At 49.6% G+C, this 24457-nt stretch overlaps 1 protein-coding gene across 1 annotated transcript in view; it reads right to left on the bottom strand.

The window, feature by feature from the left end:
* The window catches only part of DHRS7 (dehydrogenase/reductase 7), a 341569-nt gene that overhangs the window by 257276 nt on the left and 59836 nt on the right, over window positions 1-24457 (bottom strand). Inside the window, exons 2-3 of the mRNA XM_086937958.1 lie at window positions 15736-15888; window positions 8752-8858 (exon numbers count right to left, since the gene is read on the bottom strand). Of these exons, the coding sequence (XP_086794084.1) occupies window positions 8752-8858; window positions 15736-15888 (260 nt within the window). The remainder of the gene's footprint in view (window positions 1-8751; window positions 8859-15735; window positions 15889-24457) is intronic.

Below are 24457 nucleotides of genomic sequence, written 5' to 3'. Positions count from 1 at the left end.
ATCCCCACCTATGAGCAGGTCTCCATCAGGGAGGGTCAGCAAGAATTTGCCAAGATCTGGCAAAGCCTCAGGATGTAGTGCTGGTGGTATGTAAACAGAAACTACGTTTAAAAGTTTCCCCTCCCACTGGCCATGAACTGCCGCAAATCGGCCATGGGCATCGGTTGCTGTAGACTTTACAACAAATTGGGACGATTTCTTCTGCAGGATACCCGTGCCACGGGACCCCGAAGTGAACTCAGCGTGTACTATCATGTGATAGCCTCTCCTATCTAGGGCCTTCGTGGCCGCCCCCGTCAAGTGTGTCTCCTGTAGGAGAATGAGAGACAGGCCCCCGTCTCCTTATCCCCTGCAGCACCAGCCCCCGCTTAATCTTATCCCCTAGACCTCTGACGTTCCAGGACATGACAAGCAGTGGGTTCGTTGTGGTGTGACTATCCGTTGCAGCCATATGAAAAACAGTGATCCGCCATAAAGCCCCCTCGCCGTTGGCGAGGTGGCAAGTAGAGGCAGGTGTAGGGCAGCTGCATCTCATCCACAGCGGTTGCTCCACTCTCGCCTTGCTTCCTTCAGACGCTTCGCTTGAAGTCACCTGATTGCCCTGATTGCTGCCTGACTGTCCACATTGAGCGCCTCGTGGTGCGCGCAGCGCTTGGTATCGTTATTGTAATTTGGTGCCTGCTTGACTTACTGCAGCGTTTGCATCGCGCCTAACATCATTATTTTACACACGTAATTTGTGCTCATTGGCCTGCATTGCGGGAAGGTTTAAAGCGCCTGAACTGTATTTGAGTTTTAATTGTACAGCATTTGGTGTACCTTGTCTCGCATTCCGGCTTTGCCCCAGTTTCGTTTCTGCTGCCGGGCGGCCATTTGGTGGAGTGTTTGTTGTCATTGTATCTGCCCGTGTCTCCTCCCAGCTGCCCCGCCCACGCTCCGCCCCCTCCACTCTCCATTTATGTCCAATGTCCCAACGCGCAGCGTCCACGCGCTTCGGCCTCGCCGAAGGTGCGCCAAAGGTAAGCCCGTCTACGCCCGTCCGCGCCTGGACCGCGCCCAGCGCCAGACCCCCTGCCCCTCGCGCTGCCCAGCCTCCCCGCGTTACCTATGATGCTGCCACCCTCCTAGCCCTTAACCCCGGTCGCACCCCCAACTGCGTCCAAGCCGCTCCTGGACGCACCCATGGACCGTTCTCCTGCCTCTCCTGCAAATTTAGCGGCACCGACAACATCTCCGCTACGACCACTCCACAGACTCCCGACCCCAACCACCTAGAATGCATCCTTCTCAACACCCGATCGGTCCACAGACACGCCATCGACCTATGGAATCTACTAGACACCATCTCTCCAGACGTCGCCTTCCTAACAGAAACATGGATGAACGCTTCCTCCGCCCCTGACATCGCCATTGCCATCCCTGAAGACTATAAGATCACACGCAAGGACCGCACCGACCATACAGGAGGTGGAATCGCTATCGTCCATAAGAAAACAATCCGCATCTCAACCAGCTCTGATGCCAACCTCGCCAACTCCGAACACCTTCACTTCCAGATCCACATCGACCCCAAGATCACTCTCAGAGGCACCCTCCTCTACAGACCACCAGGTCCCCGCGCAAAATTCAGTGAAGACATCACAGACTTCATCACCCCACACGCGCTCCCCTCCAAAGACTACATCCTTCTGGGAGACCTCAACTTCCACCTCGAAAAAATCAACGACCGCAACACCACCACCCTCTTGGACAACCTAGCCAACCTCGGACTTAAACAACTGGTCACTTCCCCCACCCACATCGCAGGTCACACACTCGACCCAATCTTCACCTCCAGCAACCACGTCTCCTTCAGCCACACCACAGATCTCCTCTGGACTGACCACAGCTGCGTCCACTTCACCTACAACAAGCCGAAACCCATAATCCACCTCCAACCAACTCTACAAAGAAACTGGAACAAAATCACCACGGAGCAGATCTCCACATCGCTCCTTCAAACCTCCCCAGCCCTCTCTTCTAACGCCAACGAAGCCGCCTCCAACCTCACCCTTTGGCTATCCAACACCGCCGACACCTTAGCACCACTGAAAAAACGTCAACACAAACTTGGCATCAAGAAGGCTTCATGGTTCAACGATGACCTCAAGAAGTCCAAGAAACTGTGCCGCTCCCTTGAAAAGGCCTGGAAAAAAGACCCAACCACCAGCACCAAGGACGCCTTCAAAAGCGCCACCCGCACTCACCACCAACTGATCCGAAAAGCCAAGAAAACAGCATTCAAGGATCGACTTGACAACAACGCCCACAACAGCAAGGAACTCTTCAACATCGTCAAGGAATTTTCCAACCCCTCGGCCAACTCCAACGACATCACCCCCTCTCAAACCCTCTGCGATTCCCTAGCCTCTTTTTTCCACAACAAGATTGCTGACATCCACAACAGCTTTGACAACCAACCCGGAAGCCAACCCACCTTACCATCTGCTGACCATCCTTCCCCCGTTAACACCCTTAACGCCTGGAACCCAATCTCCACTGAGGACACCATCCGCCTGATGAATTCCATCCACTCTGGATCCCCCACAGACCCATGCCCTCACCACATCTTCAACAAAGCAGACTCCGTCATAGCCCCGCACCTCCGAGACGTCATCAACTGCTCCTTCAACTCCGCCACCTTCCCAGAAGACTGGAAACACGCTGAACTCACCGCCCTTCTGAAAAAACCAACAGCAGACCCCACCGAACTCAAAAACTACCGCCCCATCTCGCTTCTTCCATTCCCGGCCAAAGTCATCGAGAAAGCTGTCAATAACCAGCTCGCCGCCTTCCTCGAAGCCAACAAATCACTCGACCCCTCACAATCTGGATTCCGAGCCAAACACAGCACTGAGACCGCCCTCATCGCAGCAACAGACGACATTCGAACTCTACTGGACAATGGAGACACAGTCGCCCTCATCCTCCTCGACCTCTCAGCAGCCTTCGACACAGTCTGCCACAGCACCCTTTTACAACGCCTCAGAAACATCGGAATCCAAGGAAAGGCACTGGAATGGATCACCTCGTTCCTCACCGGAAGAACCCAGAGAGTCCGCCTCCCACCATTCAAGTCTGAGGCCTCTGAAATCATCTGCGGCGTACCACAAGGATCCTCACTCAGTCCCACCCTCTTCAACGTATACATGAGCCCCCTCGCGGCCATCGCCCGCCAACACAACCTCAACATCATCTCTTACGCGGATGACACTCAACTAATCCTATCTCTCACCAAGGACCCCAGCACCGCCAAAACTAACCTACACGAAGGAATGAAAGAAGTCGCCGAATGGATGAAACAAAGCCATCTGAAACTGAACTCAGACAAAACAGAAGTCCTCATCTTAGGTAATTCCCCCTCTGCATGGGACGACTCCTGGTGGCCGGAAGCCCTCGGAAATGCACCCATCCCGACAGACCACGCACGGAACCTTGGCGTCATCCTGGATTCTTCACTCTCAATGAACAGACAAGTCAGTGCCGTATCCTCTTCCTGCTTTAACATTCTTCGCATGCTCAGAAAAACATTTCGCTGGATCCCCACCGAAACAAGGAAAACAGTCACCCACGCTCTAGTCACGAGCCGACTGGACTACGGAAACACCCTCTACGCAGGTACCACCGCTAAACTCCAGAAGAAACTACAACGAATCCAAAACGCCTCAGCCAGGCTCATATTAGACATCCCACGCAACGAACACATCTCTGGTCACCTTAAAGACCTCCACTGGCTACCCGTCAACAAGAGAATTGCTTTCCGACTGCTTACCCACGCACACAAATCACTCTACGACATCGGACCAGATTGCCTCAACTCTCGACTGTCCTTCTACACCCCCTCCCGCCAACTTCGCTCTTCCAGCCAAGCCTTCGCCACTGTACCTCGCATCAACAAGACCACCATGGGAGGCAGATCCTTCTCATACCTGGCTGCCAAAACATGGAACTCGCTCCCCGCTTACCTTCGCCTCACCCAGAATCACCTAGCGTTCAGAAAGCAGCTTAAAACGTGGATATTTGACAAATAATACTCCTCTCCTTCCAAAGCGCCTTGAAACCCTCTGGGTATGTAGTGCGCTATATAAATTTTATGACTTGACTTGACTTGACAGGCGTGACTGTATCTCACCGTCCATTCCCCCAGTGCCCTGAATAGACCAGATGCTCTCAGTTACGTAAAACATGCCTAGAAACATACGTGTGCTTAGAACATGAACCTGCAGGACCAAAAAGTCCCGTAGTGCAAACTTACCCAACTCCTGTTCCCCCCCCCTCCCTGCCCCCCTGCTGCACAGACTCAGAACTGCCCGCCCCCCCAACTGAGCAGAGTGCATACCCCATCCCCCAAACAGTGTACTTGCGCGTTGGGGTGAGGGACCCTCCGCAGCCGGCAGTCTCTCATTCACACCCTCGGAGGCCCTTCACCCAGTGTCCAATGGCGGGAAGCGCGTGTGCAGCATTAAAGTCTCACTACCAAAACAAATATGAAAGTTGTCCAGATGGTCATTGTTCCTCGAACTCTTCCCTGCCACCTTCTGCACCCAAAGAGTCACTGTTGTCCGGTCCCCCTCCCGAAGCCTGGGAGTCCTGGCGTTGGCCTCCAGTTCGATCTTTCTTGGAGCGATTTGTCCGTCTGTGGTTCTGACCCGGTCTCCATCCCTCGAGCCACTCCTGTACGTTTTCAGGGTTGTCGAAGAACCACGTTTTGTTCTCCGCCACCACCCGTAGTCTCGCAGGAAAGAGCATTGAATATGGCAGTTCTCTGGACCTCAGTTCTTTTTTCACCTCAAAGAACGTTCGCCGCCGACGGGCGACTTCCGCTGTGTAGTCGGGGAAAATGGCAACGGTAGCGTTTTGGATCTTGAGAGGAGGGGAGGTTCTGGCTGCCTGCAAGACTGCGTCCCGGTCACGGAAATTAAACAAGCGTGCCACTATGGGCCGTGGGGTAGCCCCCAGTTTCGGTTGGCCTCCCGGGACTCGATGGGCCCTCTCCACCGAAAAAAAGTTGGACAGTCCCTTCGGCTTTAGTTCATTCGTTATCAGGCTCTCTACGAAGAGATCCATAGCTTTTACGCCTTCTGATTCCGGCACCCCTATAATGCGGATGTTGTTTCGTCTAGAACGCCCCTCCTGCTCATCCAGCTTCTCCCGGAGCATTCTATTGTCCTGCGCCATTTTCCCCATTTCTCGTTGAAGTTCTGATACGTCCTCTACAAGGGATTTTGTGACCACCTCCATGCTCTTAACTTTCGCCGACATTTTGTGGAGGTCCGCTCTAAGTAGGGTGACATCCGTGGAGATACCACCAACGGTCGTTTGCAGTTGGGCCAGTGCGAGCATGACGGCGTCTAGTGTCGCCTTCTTTCCTCCTGGAGAGTCGGCCGCCTTGCTACCCTGCTCCTTCCCCGCTGGGGAGACGGTAGGCTTGTCGGAGGTAAATCGGTCAATACGGGTCTGTGTGACGCCGCCCTTAGGGCCTTTCCCCGCCATGCCGCTAAATGTCGTGCTCCTCGTGCCCCTACGCTCCAGGATGCGAGGAGCGGTGTGGACCCCCTGTCCAGTCCGGTTTGGCAAAGATCAGGTCTCAGCGGCGTCCTCCAGGAGGCGAAAGGCGCCGATTGTCGTCAGATGCGTAGCGACGACTCCGATCAAGAAGATGGAGGACGCCCACTTCGTTTCCGTCTCCTGGACTATCGGTGCTGCTGGTGACGAACGCAGAGTCGGTCGGGGCGCCAGAGACTACTTCGTTAATCGCCACTCCTTTGGTCCGCGCGGATCTCTGCATCCGATTCTCCAGGACGCACTCGGTCTATCGGCTCCTCCGCCTCATGGGCACTTCCGGTCTACATCCCCCGGTCAGCATGCATCTCCTGCTGGGTCGACAGCCAGGGGAGGTCCCGGCTCAGGAGGTTAGGGCAGGCCGATCTGAGGCTTCGATGTATCTCGGGCAGCGGACGTCGGATCTTGTCGCCGCTTGCCGCTGCTTACTCCACCCGGTCCTGGGTTCCGGTACCTGCCTGTAGGGCTTGTAGAAGTGACGGATTTTGTGTCGGATCGACGAAGAGGCCGCTTCAGCCGCGGAGCTCGTCCCTTATGCTGCCGCCATGATCGGCTGCTAGCCACGCCCCCCCCCCCCCCGTTTTTTTGCTTAATACTATATTTGGGTGTTAAACTGGTATCTATGAGGAGCAATAACAGAAAAAGAAAAATAGAAAAGAGTGAAAGGGGTGTTTAAGGCAAAGGAAAAGGAGCAGGCAGGGTACTGTTGCGAATCAGAAGTTAACCCCTTCGATGCTGATGACAAGCTCAGCTCGTCATAAGCCACGGGTGGCGTGTGCTGATGACGAGCTGAGCTCGTCATGAACAATGTAGTTCACAAAGGGCCAGCACAGCGCAAAAATCACCGCAGCAGCGATGCGGTTAAACAGTATCGCCTGGAGTAGTACATACAACTTAAAATACAAATTGTTTTCATGTATGGCCACTCATAGGTGAGTGGCCATACATGAAAACAATTTCTATTTTTCGTTTTCTCCCGGTACGGCACAGGAGTGTGTCTTACTGCAATGTACTATTGTTGTAGAAATGTATTGTAACCGATTATCTTCTATCTTTTGATAAATAAATTCCCTGTCCGGCTGGACAAGGAAGTTAAATATATAGCAGCCTATTGTGTTCTATATAATAATTTCCCTTTACTTTCACAATTACTAAAGACCTTTGTTTCCTAAAACGTGTATGTTACATTAGGTCATATCTCTATGCCATGTTTCGATTGTGGGTACTGGGCCTTTAGCCCATCGCATCACTATACAATGTTTGGCCAACAACCACCCGATTGCTATGAGTTTACGATGTGTTTTTACTATTGTTTTCGTATATCTTAAAAGGGCCATGATCGGATCTACTTCCGGTGCAATGTCTGTTATGAGTTCTAATTCATGGAATATGGCCTCCCAGAAAGCAAACACTTCTGGACAGTACCAGGCTACATGTGCAAAATTAGCCGTGGGTTCCGCACATCTGAGACACCCCGCTGTATTCAGAAGCCCGTATCTATGTAACCTCTCGGTATGTAGTAGATTCTGTGAGAAAATGTCAATTCTACCTCACAAATGCGAGCGGTCGAGGGGATTTGTCAAGCCCTGTGGTCTCTTGCTGAATTTTGTGGTGTGTAATGGAAAGATGTTGGGTTGATTGGTATGGTGTAGAACTGTGTGGTGTTGAGTGAAATTATGTGGATTGCAATTAGGCGGCATGCTGTGGGGTGTATATATGTGGATTGTTGCTATGTGGTATAGTTTGGTTTTATGTGGAGTGTATATATGTGGTAGTGAGAATCTGGCAATGCTTGTTGATACTCTAGCCTTTGCCATTGCATTTTAACCACCATGTTTCAAAAGAACAACCACCACGGAAGGATCTGTACAAAACGGCTGTTCTGATAGTATTCCTTTACCCACTGGAGTCAATGAAGATAAGGACACAACAGGCTAAAATGAATACAATTAAAGAGAAGATGCGAAAAGGAAAACACTGAAATAGGAGGATAAAGAGAGATCTACGTGAAGAAGATAAGTGCTGAAAATACCATGTACCAGCTCCAGAGCGTGGAGGGGAGTGAGAAGTGGTGGTGGCAAAAAGGACCATAAATGAGGACAAAAAAAGGTCGATAAGAAGACCCGCAGGATATGGAGCAGGAACGATGCACTGTTCTTTATCACACAGCAAGACCTACACATTCACCTGAACGAGGAAAACACTCAGCCCGGTGAGCTTTTACATACAGAAACGAGGCAAAGTAAAGTTTTTTGTCCCCTGTCTGCTGCAAAGGAGTCTTCTCTAAACACTATGCAGGCGAGCACTTGTGCTGCTGAAGAGGGCTATTCATCAGCAGATGTGAGCCCTCACGCATGTCTTCCTTGTCCCCTCTACCGCACCCGTTGCCAGATGGTGTCTCTGCAGACATGGGAGGAGGGTGTGCACTTTATAAATAATGTTGTTAAAGCTGCATTCAACGCGCTTTCAGAAAACACGTTCATTGGACTGGAGTTTTTTTGTTTGTTTTTTAAACAAACTAACAGGAAGGATTGCTGTTTTGCTTTTGAAGTGCAAATAAAAATGCTTTGTAAAAATGCATTTCATGTTGTTACATTGACTGAATGTTTCACTAAGCGTTTTTAGAAGGAGGAGGGCAGAAGGATCACACACAACGATGTGTAACAACAATGACAGGTTACCGACAGCCATAAAGTCTTGGGTGAGATTAAGGGAGCTGGAGGCTGTGGGGGTTGAGAAACGCATACAATGGCAAAGAGGGCCGGTGGAATGAGAGGGGGTTGAAGGAAGAGTACCTGCATCAAAGTGGATGGCCACTAATCAAGGGGAATTAATCTGCAGTTGAGCAGTGCTCCTCAGCGGCAAACAGAAGTGGTGTATCGAGCGCGAGAACCAATTAGGAGGCAGCAGAGCACTGCTCGAGTGTACATATGGTAAGTAGCAGGCGTGATTAAAGTCCTTTTAGTGAATACAGCATGTCCTGAAGACAGCGCATGAGCACTGCCCAGCTCCACCTAAAAACGTAATGGCAATGTATTTAGACTATTAAAATATTTTGTGTTAAGTGATTGAATAAAAAGCACAATTAGTCTGCATATTTTCTGTTCTCAGGGGCATGTTAAACAGGTTAGAAACTAAATTACCACTTACTCGACCAAAGTGGTGAAGAACTGTTGTAGCTGCAGATTCATGCGAGTCCCTTTTTACCAAATCAAGAGGTAAAACAAGGATTTCTTCGGTTTTTAACCCACTAATTTCTAGAATGAAAACAACATTTTTTACATCAGTAAGACAAAAGTGCAGTTTATTTAAAATATAGTTTAATAAAAAATGTGTTTTAGCATGCCTGTTTTAAAAGACTTAAAAATAACGTTTCAGTGTAACATACATCTATAAGCCGTAACATGTGCAATCCATCCAGACCTTGCAGTCTTCAACTAGTCATAAATTGTAAATGCTCAATGTAATGTCCAAGACTGCCCTGCGCAGTCTAGTGTTCACGCACGTAGTCGTGCGCCAGCGCGGACGTGGTACGTAGCGTCCGCGCGTACTATAAAATAAAGGAGGCGTGGTCTCGGGGTTAGTCCGGACCACGCGGAGAAGCAGCAAGGTGTCCGGAGTCCCTCTGTCCAGCGCAGCGTCACCGCGCTGCGCCAGAACACACAGGGGGGCCCCACAATGGCGACGAGGGCGAAGAGTGCCCACGCTGCGTGAGGATAGGCTATCTCGCCTGCACCGCCGGTGCGCCCAGGCGTCCCCGACCTCCTGGGACAACACGTGTGTCTGCCGAGTGCGGAGCTGCCGGCCCTGCATCTCCTCGACGGCGCAGGCTGGCCTCAGTGCTTTCTGCCTCCCAGGGGATACTTCGAGTGCTTTCAGCTCTGGCACATGATGGGAGCAGGACTTGATCAACCCGAGGTACCAGCGCCGTGCATCTGCTCAGGGCCACAGCTACTCCTATGAGCCCCTCCCCCGCGCAATCCCAAGCAGTGCAGCCAGGGCTCCAGCATACTGCCCTCTTCTGGCCACTGGGTTGACTTCTCACCTAGCATTACTCACCTGGCTCGAGATCTGCGCCTAGGAGGCAGAGGATTCACACAACCCTCGCCCCACGTGCCAGTGAAGCGGAGGCTAGTCGCACTGCGTCATCATGGCGTCCATCCCCCCAATCGAGCCCTTTGTTGTTGACGGGGCCCCAGCATCCCTGGCCCCCCGCTGGAAAGACTGGGTTGAGAGGCTCCAGTTCTACTTTGAAGGAGCAGGGACGGCGCGCGACCGACGCAGGGCGCTCCTCTTGCACCTGGGAGGAAAAGATATCTACAGGATATACAAAACCCTGGTAGAGGCCACCCCTCGTACATATGTCACGCTCCTCAACGCGCTCAATGCCCATTTTGAGCCGATGCAGAGTAAAGACTACGAGCGCTTCATCTTCAGGCAAGCGCGTCAGGAAGCAGATGAATCCCTCGATGCCTTCCATGGTCGCCTGAAGGAACTCGCGAGCACGTGCGGATTCCAGGATGAACAAGAAGAAATCCGCGGCCAGATTATCCAGAACTGCTACTCCTCTGACCTGAGGGTAAAGATCCTCCAGGAGGACGGCAAGCCCCTGGCCGACATTCTAAAGCTAGGCCGTTCAAAGGAATTATCCCACGCAAGGGCGTCGCATATGGAGGCAGCGCTTCACAGACCAGTAAAGGCAGAGCAAGTCCACGTGGCAGAGCACGTCAACGTGGTGAGACCGAAGCAACGCCCGGCGGGGAGAGGAAGAACGCCAGAACGCCGGAAAGAGTGCGGATATTGCGGGGGCGCACCACATAGAGCACAAGACTGCCCGGCACGGGGGAGGAAGTGCGGGTCATGCGGGCGCATGAACCATTTCGCATCGGTGTGCAGATCATCTAAACCCAAACCTGAAGCCGCCCATGCCATAAGGGAAGACCCTGAGAGCGAAGATATGGACGATGACGCTCACAACTATCCGGTGCACTATGTGTTCGCCATAGATCAGCCTTTGAGAAAAAAACGGCGACTCCCAAAGTGCAGGATAAAGGTACTAAACCAAGAAGTGAGAGCGACCATTGACACAGGGGCCTCGATAGAGCTGATGGCGGCAAACGTCTACAACCAACTGCGAGACAAACCACTCCTGAAACCAGCCAAGATCAGAGTCTTCGCCTATGGACAAAAGACACCAATACCGTTAATAGGGTGCTTCCAGACAGACATACAGCACCAAGAACTGAGGACGCCAGCCACCATCTACGTGACCAAAGAAGGTAGCGGAATGCTCCTGAGTGGCCAAGCAGCTGAAGACCTACACCTCATCTCGTTTGCCATGGCCGTCTTGGAAGAAGAGCTAGACACAATCCTGGAAGAATTCGAAGACACATTCAAAGGTATTGGATGCCTCCGAGGCAAAGAAGTCTCTCTACACATTGACAAATCCATACAGCCAGTAGCCCTCCGTCATCGACGGATAGCATTTCACCTAAGAAAGAAAGTGGAACAGGAGTTGGAGACCCTTGAAAAACAGGGGATAATCGAGAAGGTCAGCGGGCCCACCCCCTGGGTGTCGCCGATTGTGGTAGCGCGGAAGCCCAAACAACCAGGACAGGTCCGCATCTGCGTCGACATGCGCCTCCCCAACGCAGCGGTGAAGAGAGAAAGACACCTGACGCCTACCATAGACGACATTCTAGGAGAGTTAAACGGAGCGAAGTGGTTCTCCAAGATGGACCTGAGATCAGGATACCACCAGCTACCTCTGCACCCGGACTCCAGGTACATCACCACTTTCTCCACCCACGTTGGCCTCCGGCGCTATCGGCGACTCAATTTTGGAATATCAAGCGCTGCAGAGGTCTTCCAAAACACGATTCGAGAAGTATTGAGTGGGATCACAGGCGTCCTAAATGTCAGCGATGATTTGCTGATATACGCCGATACAGTAGAAGAGCACCACAGAAGACTCAGAAGCGTGCTACAAAGGATCAAAGACTCAGGCCTTACCCTACACAGGGAGAAATGTCAGTTCCTGCAGAACACCATCAGCTTCTTTGGGTACACGTTCTCCGACAAGGGAGTAGCCCCTGACCCTGAAAAAGTGAAGGACGTGCAAACAGCCCCAGCGCCGAACAACACATCAGAAGTTCGAAGTTTCCTCGGGATGGTAAACTTCTGCGGGCGATTCATCCCCGACTTATCCAATCTCACCAGGCCACTAAGGGAGCTCACCAAGTCCACCACCCCATGGCAGTGGGGGGAAGAACAGGAGCGGGCGTTTCAGAACACCAAGGCAGCCCTGTCAGCCAACACGACCCTGGCGTACTTTGACCCTTCCAAGGCGACGAACGTAGCAGTGGACGCCAGTCCCTATGGACTCGGAGCAGTGCTGACACAAAGCCAAAACGGTGAAGACTGGGCACCCATAGCCTACGCCAGCAGGTCCCTGACAGAAACTGAACAACGCTACTCTCAGATTGAGAGGGAGGCCATTGCGATCCACTGGGCCTGCAGGCACTTCCACGTTTACGTCTATGGACATCCGTTCACAGTCTCCACGGATCACAAGCCCCTACTCCCCCTGTTCCGAGGGTCAGTCTCGAAGCCTCCCCCGAGAATCGAGAAGTGGATTCTACAACTCCAAGAGTATGACTACAAACTGGAATTTAAGCCCGGTGCGTCCAATCCGGCCGACTACCTCTCACGGCACCCCCGAGCGGCAACCACCCGAGAGAGAGAAGATGCCGAAGAGACAGAGGAGTATGTACAAGTCATCCTCGAAAGATCACGCCCGCTGCCCATGAACCTTGACATGATTGTGGACGCAACCCGCAAGGATGAAGTCCTGCAGCTAGTGAACACCGCCCTGAGAGACAACGACTGGAGAACACTCCAGGCCTCGCTGAGTCAGAGGACACCGGAAGCCAAGCGAGCCCTAGAGACCCTCTGCAGGGTAAAGGACGAACTGTCAGTAGACAGTCAAGGATGCGTACTTAGAGGACCACGGATTGTGATGCCGGCGAGCCTGACTCAACAAGTAATCGAATTGGCACACCGCGGCCACCAGGGAGTAGTGAAGACAAAAAGTAGACTCAGGGCCAAAGTGTGGTTCCCGGACCTGGACATGAAGGTCGAACAAATGGTCAAGGAGTGCCACTGGTGCCAGGCCGCAGGTCCACCCGAACCGCCCCCGCCGGTAATCACCGAGGAGAACCCCGAGAGACCCTGGGAACGAGTGAGCGCCGATTTTGGACACCTCCCGGACGGGCGGTACATGCTCGTTGTCATTGATGACCTGACCAAATACCCCGAGGTGGAGATAATACCTACACTCACAGCCAAGGAAGTAACGACGAAGTTCGAGAAACTCATCGCCACCCATGGCATCTTCGACCTGGTCAAGACCGACAACGGGCCGCCGTTCCAAAGCCAAGAATTTGCGGACTATCTCCAGGAGTGGGGCATCCAGCACAGGAAGGTCACCCCCAGGTGGCCACAGGCCAACGGGGAGGTAGAACGTTTCATGAGGACCCTCAATAAAGTGATTCGGATTGCTCATGCAGAAGAGACACCCCTGGAGAAAGCCATCTACACGTTCCTGAGGGAGTACAGGCTGACACCCCACCGTACCACTACAGCGGCCCCAGGGCCAGCCGCCATGGGGCGAATTGTCCGAGACACGATCCCCCACCACCACACCTGGACCCCGACGGAAGCAAACCCTCAGCAGACTTTGCTCAACAGAAAGCGATCAAACGAGTACGCGAGCTTCCGACGCCGAGCCAAGGAATCATACATTGGAGAAAGAGATCGAGTATACGTGCGAGACCGATATCCCGGAAGCAAATTCAGGCTCCCGTTCGAACCCAGGCCCTGGACTGTCACCCGCAGGACAGGCACGATGGTAACGGCTCAACGCGACGGAGAAACCGTCACCCGCAACGTGTCCTTCTTCAAGCGGGCTGCAGTCCCGCCCAACGGCATGCCCAGCAGAGACCCGGACAGAGCAACACCAAGCCCGACGACTCCAAGCACCAGATCCCCGGTGAGCGGGTACAACGACGCAGCAGACCAGCCAGAGGCGAGCTCGCCAGAGTCTGAGAGGCCCGGCATAGCCAGTCGGTGTCCCTCCGGGGACGAGCTGTCTCCAACCCCAGCCCGGCAGGTCACCCCGAGGAGAACACTGTTTCGAGGAGAGGCCGCTGGCTATGGGCTAAGAAGAAATCCAGCCCCCTCATCACAGCTGGCGGACTTTGCTGTGGACTGAGACTGTGCACCATGAGCGTCAGACTGGTAACAGGCCTGCCGGCCATTTTTGCTTGTTTTCCACATGTTCACCATTGACTCTCAGTTTGCATGTTGTTTTTTTTCAATAAAGGTGGAAAGGAGTGTAATGTCCAAGACTGCCCTGCGCAGTCTAGTGTTCACGCACGTAGTCGTGCGCCAGCGCGGACGTGGTACGTAGCGTCCGCGCGTACTATAAAATAAAGGAGGCGTGGTCTCGGGGTTAGTCCGGACCACGCGGAGAAGCAGCAAGGTGTCCGGAGTCCCTCTGTCCAGCGCAGCGTCACCGCGCTGCGCCAGAACACACAGGGGGGCCCCACACTCAACTATTAATGTAGTGCTTTGTACACGCTCAAAGTTTTGACGCACAGCGGAAACGATGGCACAGTAAAATAAAGTAATTTGCTCAATGTTACACTAGAGTGGTAACACAGAGAAGAACAGACTGTGACCGGTCTCAATGATCCTCAATTCGCAACTTAAGTAATCGACTGCAAGTCTTGAGTTCATTTAAAGTAATATTGTGCAAAATCACCTTAATGTATTAAAGTAAATAATTACACTTCTAAACCACTTCAGAAGATTCTCCCCAGATGAAAATAGCCACACCACAATTAGAATTAAGGCGCATCCAGTTCTCGGCTGTAATAATATTGACATAACTAATTATGAACATGGGCCAAAACTGAGCCCATAAAAAATGGAGCACTGTGCATACAAACGTATGTGAATATCCGCAGCCAATTACAGCTCAAGGACATTCAGTGGCTGATATCCTCACAAAGATGGCACAATCGGAGGCTTTCCGCAAACAGAAAGCTAATATATCTCAAGAAGACCCACTGGAGACTGCACCTGGCAGACCATCCAGCATGTGGCTGCAGCAGGAGAGTGTGCAATGCAACGATGTCCCTCCTCGCTGCCTAGGGACACCCTTTTATTGCACACTCTTTAGGCCACTGCTCATGAAATATGAGGAGTGAAGTACAACTTTACATATCCCTTAGCACTGTGGTGGGAATGTAAATTAAGCACCAACACTCATGTACAAATAATAGGTACATGAGTGTGCTGAACAGGTGAGTGATGTGTGTATCGGACTGCTGACATCGGTAGGCCTCGTCAACGTGCCCACAAGGTTTTCGGGAGCCTATGCATAACAAACTGGCAGGCTGTGATAAGTATATAATTGGGTGATAGTCAATGGATTTTATGACAACACACACCTGGGAAACAACCTTTAAAACGCAGTCATTACATCGCACTACCTTAACATGGCAGTCATTACATTGCAACATCCTTTACATTGCATGTCTTTACAATGCAGCCATTACATCGCATGTCACTACAATGCATGCCATTACAACGCATGACACTACAATGCAGGCACTACATCGCAAATCATTACAACACATACCATTACAACGTGCAGTACCCTTAAACTATCCAACACTTACCCTACCGTTGCACTCACTGGAGTTAGAATAGTAATTTGTACCCCTACACTATCCTACACTTACCTTAAATGCAATGTACTGGTATGCTTTGTAAAGGTATAATGCGATGTATTGGAATGAGTTGTAAAGGTAGTTTCTGAAAATGCGATGTAATGGCATGTGATGTAAAAGAATGCGTTGCAAAGGATATTGCAATATAAAAACTGTGTTGTAAAGGCATGTGTTGTAAATGTATGAGTTGTAACGTCATACATTCCACACACCTACGCTGCTATTTAACGCTTCTGTCTTAGATAACATCAGGATTATATCTCAATAACTAAACCGCTATACTAAGTAAAACGGCTATTTCCAAAACAAAATTTACATTTGGCGAACAGCTACTTACCAAGACACTTTTGTTTAACTCTCTGCAGTTCGTCCTCTCTTCTTGCTGACAGCACAAGTAACGCTCCGAGCTTTGCAAGCTGATAAGACAATTCTTCTCCGATTCCACTTGATGCTCCAGTTACCCAAACTACCTTCCCAGACAGATCTTTTTCTGAAAGAAGGAGCATTAAAACACAATCATAAATAGTCATAGATCCACAAACCTTTAAATGCTCAAATAACCCAAGAACCTACACATACAATCAAGAAAGTATTGCCACTGGCAGCTCTGCACAATGCATCAACCACTGTCCCACATTTTGGTTTAGGGTGGGTTAGACCTGACATCATTGGTGTGAGTTGCCCTTCCATTTTTGACGGATTGCCTCCTCTGTTTTGATATGTTTTTGCTGGATATATGCTTTGGGCACTGTGCCACTGCTAATCAGTGCCAAAGTGCAAGAGCTCCCTATGTTAAATTGATGTACTGATTGGTTATTCCACAATTGGGTTATTTGATTTACTGTCAGCCCCTAGTACAGTGCACCATGTGTGCCCAGGGCTTGTAGATCAAATACGGCTGGTGGGCTTGCAGCACTGGTTGTGCCACCCACAGAAGCAGCCTGTAAAGTGTGTCTCAGGCCTGCCATTGCAAGGCCTGTGTGCAGTCCAGCACTGCCATGTGGACTTGGCCAAGTGCACCCACTTGCCAGTCCCGAAGCCTTCCCTTTGCTTCATATTAGACACCCCTATGGTAGGCCCAAGGGCAGGGTGCATTGTAAGTATAAGGTAGGACATGCTCTGATGTGTGTAGCATGTTCTAATTGTGAATTACAGCCATTTTCGTTTTTCACTATTGAAGGCTACCTGTTCTCATAGGCCAGAATAGGCAGTGAAAATTATTACATTCTTATAATCCTAACTGACTCAGGGAACATGGTAGAAATTCGAATTCAGTATGCCTGAACGCAGAATAATAAAATACATCTTTTAGTAATGTTTATTTTAATTTTCTGTGTTTGGAAATACCACTTTTAGAAAGTAGGTTATTTGCTTGCCTAACCATTAGAGCCCGCCTCTGCTGAGTTGTGTATTCCTGGTCTAGGTTTTTGTGTGACAGGGCTGGGGAAATTCCAGGAGACAGTCTGGGACAGCCCAGTGGTGAATAGGGAGATTTACATCCAGATGGGAGGGGGGAGTGCACCTGGGACCTGAATAGGGCTGGGCCTTCCCTCTACAATGCTGGCTCCCCCCGGTGGCTTGTCTGATGTCTCTGCCCTGCACAGTGAAAGGAGAAGAGGAATCCTGTCAACAGAGTGCTCCAGAGCAGTATCTTCCCTCCCCTGTGCTGGCTCCACCTCCTGTGGGGCGGCTGATGTCTCTGCCCTGCACAGTGAAAGGAAGAGAAGAGTCATGTCAACAAAGTGCTCAGGAACTGGTTTGAACTAGGCAAATGCCTCTCTGCCTTCAGAGAACAAAGGATTTTGGGGTATAAATATTGGGACCCAGTCCCACAGACTTTAGATCACTTCTGGAACAAGAAACCTTTCTGCCAAGGAGAAGAACCAAGGAAGCTGCAGGAGTTTGGACTGCCCCTCTGCCAGTGTGCTGTTTGCTGGGCTGGCCTGCAGTGGTTACTTTATTGCCAAGGGAAAGGAGAAGGAACTTTGTAAGGACTTTCATCCACGGAAAATTCTCCAAGGGCTTGAACTGTGCTTGCCTCCTGCTGAAGTCTCAGGGCCAAAAGACTTCACCTCCAGCTCCCTCATGAATTTCCTTGCTGGGAATTCTGACTCCAGTCACTTGCGTGCCACTGAGAGCTGGAAGTGCGACGCAACGGGAAGAAGCGTGTCGCCGCCGCAGCTGAAATCATCGCAACACCGGAGAAGCGAGCCTTCGCCCCATCTCCCTGGAAACGTGTGTTTATCGAAGCTGCCTGCTGTCGCATCACCTGAGAAGCGTGACGCCATCGTGAGAGTCGCCATTGCATCACCGGAGAAGCATGTCGCATGGCCTGTCACGGCTCCAAAGTACAGAGTCGCCGCAAGGCTGCCAGGGCGTCATCGCATCGTCATCGCATCGCCGCATCAAGGGCGCCATCTTCTCGCATCGCAACTGGTTAATCGCATTGCATCAAGGTGCCACCTTGCACACAGCAACGGGCCTGCAGGCCGAGAATCTACGCATCACCTCCGCACTGGTAAGGCTCACGACGAGTCCCCTACTCTGCGCAAGCATTTAGGAAGGACGCAACCGTTTCCCCGGGTCACGGAACCGATGCATCTCCCCTTCTGCGAGTCTTTTTGTTTACACTGCGTTACGTATCCAGGTACTTTGTTGAGAACTTTGTCGCATCTACCATCAACTTGAACTAAGAGACTTTAATCATCTTTTAAGCAATCTTAAGTGTAGTATTGTGGATTTTTGTCGTTTGTGGTCTTGTGTTAAGTCTATATAAAGCATACTTATTTTTATAAAACCTGTGTTGTGTCCATCTGTAGTGTTATCACTGTATTACTGTGTATATTCACAAATGCTTAACACACTGCCTCTGAGATAAGCCTATCTGCTCGTGCCAAGCTACCAAGGGAGTGAGCAGGGGTTAAGGAGTGTAATCCCCTTATCCTGACTTCGAAGTAAGGGTCCCTATTTGGACAAAGGTAAATACCATTGCCAACTAGAGACCCCCAGATCTAACAGGGTGCAAGTAGCCACCTGCTTTGCATACAGGTGGGGACTTGAATCTTGCTACGGTGGTAGCAGTAGTTAACTTCTGAATACTATATTGAGATCATTTCAGATAATGATTTTGAGAGAGAGAGAAATGTATGAAAAAACCTCATCTCTTCTTACTCGTCCTCCTTTTTGTGCTAAGCTAGGCTTAGTCAGCACTCCAATTTTTAGGGCCTGGTTTAGAGTTTAGTAGATTGATTACACTGCATCAAAGGTCATCGATATCCCATCCTCCTTATTAACAGGATATTATATCTAAAGGCACTTGTAATAAGGTGGACAGAATAGCCGTCACGTTTCTGATGGGGTAACCCATCCGACAAACTCTAAATTAGGCTCCAAGTGTACTGGTCCTTCCTAGGCCAATGTAGATGGAAGAACTACTTCCTAAGTCACTTTGGGCCCGATGTAGGTAGCCCTTTACCGATCGGAATCGGCCGAAAATACCGATTTTCAGCCGTTTCCGATCGGTAAAGGGCTATCGAGATGTAGGGGCACATTTTCGGTAATTTTACCGAATCGTTATCATTACCGAATCTGTAAATTTACCGAATCGGTAATATTTACCGATTCGGTAATGATAACGATTCAGTAAAATTACCGAAAATGCAATGTAGGTAGCCAATGTTCCATCAGCACATGGCTTACAGAATCGGTATTTTACCATGGAATACAAATCCATGGTAAAATACCGATTCCTGTGTACATGCACAGATGTGCATGTACACATGTGACACAGACAGACGTGCCCCTAGGGCATGCCTGTGTGCCACATTGCACACATGCCCGTTTTGGGGGTGCTAGAGGGTGTCAAAGTGACACCCCCTGCACCCTTGCCAAATTTGGTATTTACCGATTCGGTAAATACCGATTCGGTATTTGACTTTAATCCTATGGGCTTCAAAGGCCTATAGGATTCAATAGCAAATACCGATTCGGTATTTACCGAATCGGTAAATACCGAATTTTAAGGAATCAGTAACGATTCCAGATGTTGGGACCTACATCCCAGTTACCGATTTTGAAATACCGAATCGGTAAAATTCGGTATTTCAAATTCGGTAAATGGGATTTACCTACATCGGGCCCTTAGTTACAGGTTGGGTGACAAATTTGAGCTGGAAGAAACTTCACGATTTCTCTTTATTAAGTGCTACTCTTATTTTGTACATTTGCTCTGAGAACATCTAGGACGCATTTAAGAAGCCTAGCAGACTCCATCTTGTTTATATCACGTGCCTGCACCACTACATACATAAGCACGGAGCAGGGCTAACATTAGAAATTGGAAATAGGTTTTTTGCAGAGCTCGACTTTGCTGTACTGTGAATTATTAGAGAGGACGCCTACAGTGATCAGGTCTCAGACTTGCAGTTGTGTTTCAAGGTTGAATACATTGTGCGAAGAATAATATTTCTTTCTTGTTAGAGTTATAAACTGTGCCGGGATGAGCTATTATGTATTATCAATGGATGGTTGTTGTTTTTCTGTATATTGCTTCAGGAGGGTATATCTGCCCTTGCTTTGTGATGAACTATTAGACATGCGGTAACCAAGGCTGGCTTATGATGTTTTTTCAACTGGGGAAAAAAACGCTTCACTCTCAAAGAATCTCCTGCCTAAGATGGTTTATTGAAACATGCAGACATACCTCGACCCAGGAGAAAGGTGGGTTGTGCATGAAGGATCTTAGAAATTGCATCAATCTCATTTTTGTAAAAGACGAAGAGATGGGGGAAACATGAGGATTCTTTCTGGACACTTTCACTAGAAGAGGAAATTTCAGTACCAGAGCTACTAAGAGATAAAACCTTGTCAGGTGGAGCGCTGCAGCAAACTGCAAAAACAATCCTAGACCAACCTTGACACAATCACACCCCAGGGCACTTAACTCTTCTCTGTCGTACTAAAATCCACGCTTAGTTTATAGCCTGATTCAGAAAAGGGGGGTGGGGGGGGGGGGTGATGAACAGAGTGTCTGAATTAAGCAGACCACTCTTACCCAGTCCAAAGATCAGGGCTTGATCCATCACCGTTTTTTAGCTCACTGCACCATCCCCTCAGAACCTGGCTACATCCAAATTAGTCTGTCCCTGGCCCAGTGCATCATGGGAACAGGGCAGACCAGACTACCAAGCCAATACTTATACTGGGAAGGAAACAAGCTTCCGGGGACTGGTTTCTGGCATTTCAGCCGTCTTCGGCCCGGCTTGCTTGAATCCTGATGGTGCAATGAGCAAGGGACTCACATCTGAGTATACCCTTCCACGCTTATGGTGGACAAAATGATTCAGAAAAGGGGGTGGTGATGAACAGAGTGTCTGAATTAAGCAGACCACTCTTACCCAGTCCAAAGATCAGGGCTTGATCCATCACCGTTTTTTAGCTCACTGCACCATAATAGTTTATAGCCTGAGCTCCCCCCCAACAGAGGAAGAAGTACACCCATGTTCTGTGTAGTACTCAACCAAGGGTTGGGCTGCAAGCTAAAAGAACAGAGTAGAGGACTTCTGATTTGGTTGTTGCTGGACCAGGTAGTATAATGCTTTTCTAAAGGCTCAGTTACTTTACAAGGCATTCTGGTAGCCTGATCCAGGCAAGCAACTAATAAGTGAGCCAGAGCTAACTTTGAGGGACAGTGGCACGCTGTTTACCCGCTCTCTCCTATTCGTCATGCAAAAGCACTTACACAAAAGTAATACCGAGAAGAATTAGACACAAGATGAGACAGACAGCTTTGTGGTTGTACACAAAGAAAAAACATGGATTGAGGACTTAAAAGCTCTTATGGAATAGCATTCCAGAGCCTCACCCCTTTACTAAAACCAGCAGTAAGAGTGTGAGGTTCACAGGCAGCGTGAAAGGCAAGGCAAGAGTGGCAACCCACGAACACCCACCCGAATTCGATAGATATGAGGTAGAAAGACCCCAGTGGGGGGCACACCAGAGCTCAATGGTGAGGGCACCAGGCGTGGCGCTCACCTAAGTCGTGAGGGTCGGAGCAGCAACCAGGGCCAAGAAAGACCCAAACAAGAGCCCAGGAGCGGAGCAAGGCCAGTTACGATCACCACCTCACGGAGAACCGCACTAATCAGCTCGGCGGTCAGGCTTGTGTAGCCAGAGAGTGCCGGGCAGCACAGATGCAGGACTGGTCAGGAATAATACCCAACAGCCAAGCCACGACAGGCAAGGGCAGTAGGAGGTACTTCCTACACTGATGCACCCCTGCCTCGTCCAGGATGCGTCATTGTAGCAGCTCTAGCAAGCAGGGTGCTCCGGAAAGCTAGAGCGGGTGATCCAACACACTCCGTCTCGGCCCACCTTAGTCCTGTGTCAGCTGTCGCGTTATAGCAGGTAGCGTGGCACCCAGTGGGGATCAGCAACAAGGCTTGGTGGTCAGCATAGAAGTTCCAAGCTGGACTTTCTGGACTGGCTGGAGCGGGTGGGCGGGAGACACAACAAGCTCCAACAGACCCCAGCCTTGTCAAGTAGCCGCGTAGGTGGTGCAGCAAGTGGCATGGCGACTAAGATGGGGGTCTGCACAGGACCCTGTGGCCAGGGTGGGTGCAAATCCTGCTCAGCCCAAACTGCCTTAGAAACAGGCGAGCATAGAAGAATGGGGTACTTCGCCCTCATCGGGAGCGCTGGAGGCAAGGAGGAGGGGGGTCGCCTCCAGTGCCGGAGAGACAAAGCAACGTTTAGCCGTCACAACCCCGGAAGAGAGCAATACCTGGGTCGGTCGGAGGGAGGAGGACGAGATCTCCACCAAAGAAAGATCGAGGTCCGAGGTCGTCATGATGAAGGATCGTCTGTCATTGGATACTCAGTCATGGGGCCATGGGAGGGGACGGGGACAACAGGAGGGAGTCAGGAGCATGTTGAACACGGACAACGGGAGGAGGGGCGGGAGCAATGGGAATGCGCACAACAGGAGGGGGCGGGAGCAAAGTGAAACACAACAGGAAATTCAATAAAGAAGAAGCGCGAGCGCGAGCCACTGTAAGGCATGTGTTTCTATTATCGCGCCCGTGTGTGCACGCTAATAGAAACCACGTGACTGCCTATTGGTGTCTATTACGCGCACCAAGCGCGTAATAGACACCAATAGGCCGTGGGCGGAGCAACGCGCCCGCCTTTGGCCAATTGCGTGCAGTCTTTTATAAAAAGACGCACGCAAAGGCCAATGGGGTAGCACTAAACAAAAAAGCACACGCACAAGCGTTTTAAGTCCAAAGTGACTGCTGAAACCCCCTTTTTCGATTACAAAATGCCTCGCGCTGCGCGAAGCACTGCTACGCAGTGCAACGCTAGGCGCGAGACCGAATGAGGTAATGCCAGTTTGGGAAACATCCGTACAGCGTAATGAGTCTGTGCTTACTTGAATAATATGTGCTACTGAGCTTCAAATCACGTGCACAATTCTGAAGATAAAAAACACTTCTCATACCAAAAAAACTTTAATGGAAGGTCAGAATAAATCAGGAAACGTTTGGTGTGAAGTAGTGCTACAGCTGAAGAGCCTGTGTCCACACCAGTCACTTGAGTAGCGGTCACACCTGCTACTCCACTACAGCATAACTACTCTAATAGAAATTCTAGGGAATAATTTGGCTTATTTCTCCTCTAAGGTTACGTCCATATGTGCTTTTGTCAAATTGGCAAACTTTATTTTTCTGAGCAAAAAAGAAACTCAACAATAAGTCACAAAACATTTCAGGCACCGACCACAAAGCAAGACTGCCAGCATGGAACCCTCCTTTTGCGCTGCCACATAAAGGTACATTTCTAGGGAAAATAATTCAATGGTTTAACCTGGTCCACAGCCTACATTTTGTCACAGTGATTTCTCATGGCTTAAACAATAGGTCATAATGTTTTGATCTCGCTGGCATCCACATTACATTTTCATGCTCTGGTGTCAAGCTTTACCTATTACAAGGATATTAGTCTCAGCTAAAGTAATCTTGTTTTTAAATGCTTAATGGGTAGTATATTTTTATATTTTAATCTGAATACCCGGAAGCACCAAATTGTATTTCTTAAGTATTTGAATTGTAATAATGCATTAGCTAATAGAAAACCTCCTTTGGGAAGAAAATCTTATGCTTAGCCTACTTTAATTTTTTTTTAAATCACAAATGTATTGTTATGATATTTTGCTAACCAGTGTACACATTATTTTGGCAGAAGTATCCAGGTCCTTACCAGTCCTCCCTTTGACCAAAGGTCAAAAAATAAATCATACAAAAGTTCACTTGTAGGCGACGCCAGCATACTTACTTGATCCTTAACTATGTTCCATTGTTGGTTTGCCATTCTTAACATTATATAAAAAGCAGTGCAAAAAAAGCACTATCACTTACAAAAAATTGTTAAGAGGTACAAAACTGTACACCTCAAAAACTGAATGACAAGATTTCTCTCAAGGCTTCACGGGAATTTCACGTATTTGGCATAGGATGAAAAATAGCAGTGAGCAAAAAATAACACTGTTCAGCGCCTTGAGACCCTCACGGGTGAGTAGTGCGCTTTAATAAATGCTCCGATTGATTGATTAGTAGACAGCAACAAGGGTTTGGCTTAAGCGCAGTAAGGCTACGCCAATTCTATAATCAACAAAACAAATGCCAGTACTGCTCAACTATATAGAAGAATGAGCACCTAATCTCTCATTTCTAAAGACCACTCTTTCAGTCTAGAATTTAATCTCAAGGAAATATTTTTATTTTGTTTCCACCATTGGTTGGATTTCTTTTTTTATTATATTGCATTGTCCGGTGCATAATGTTAAAAATCACACAAATTCACAGAAAAAAAGTAAAAGTGATGTTATAGTTAATAATAATAATAAAAAGGACCTTTATTTTTATTTAGGTTTAAAGTATTTTATGCAGCATGACACACCATGACAAATACACAGCAACATAAGACTGGCGTTATAAGGAGTGCTTGAGTCCGGCATGACACAACATTTTAATGCAAACACCACCCCCCACCCCAACTCCTAA

Source organism: Lissotriton vulgaris, chromosome 9, assembly GCF_964263255.1.
Source record: "Lissotriton vulgaris chromosome 9, aLisVul1.2, whole genome shotgun sequence".
NCBI classification, from domain to species: Eukaryota; Metazoa; Chordata; class Amphibia; order Caudata; family Salamandridae; genus Lissotriton; species Lissotriton vulgaris.
The sequence above is the reverse complement of the archived record's forward strand: the minus strand, read 5'-3'. Positions and strand labels throughout refer to the sequence as shown.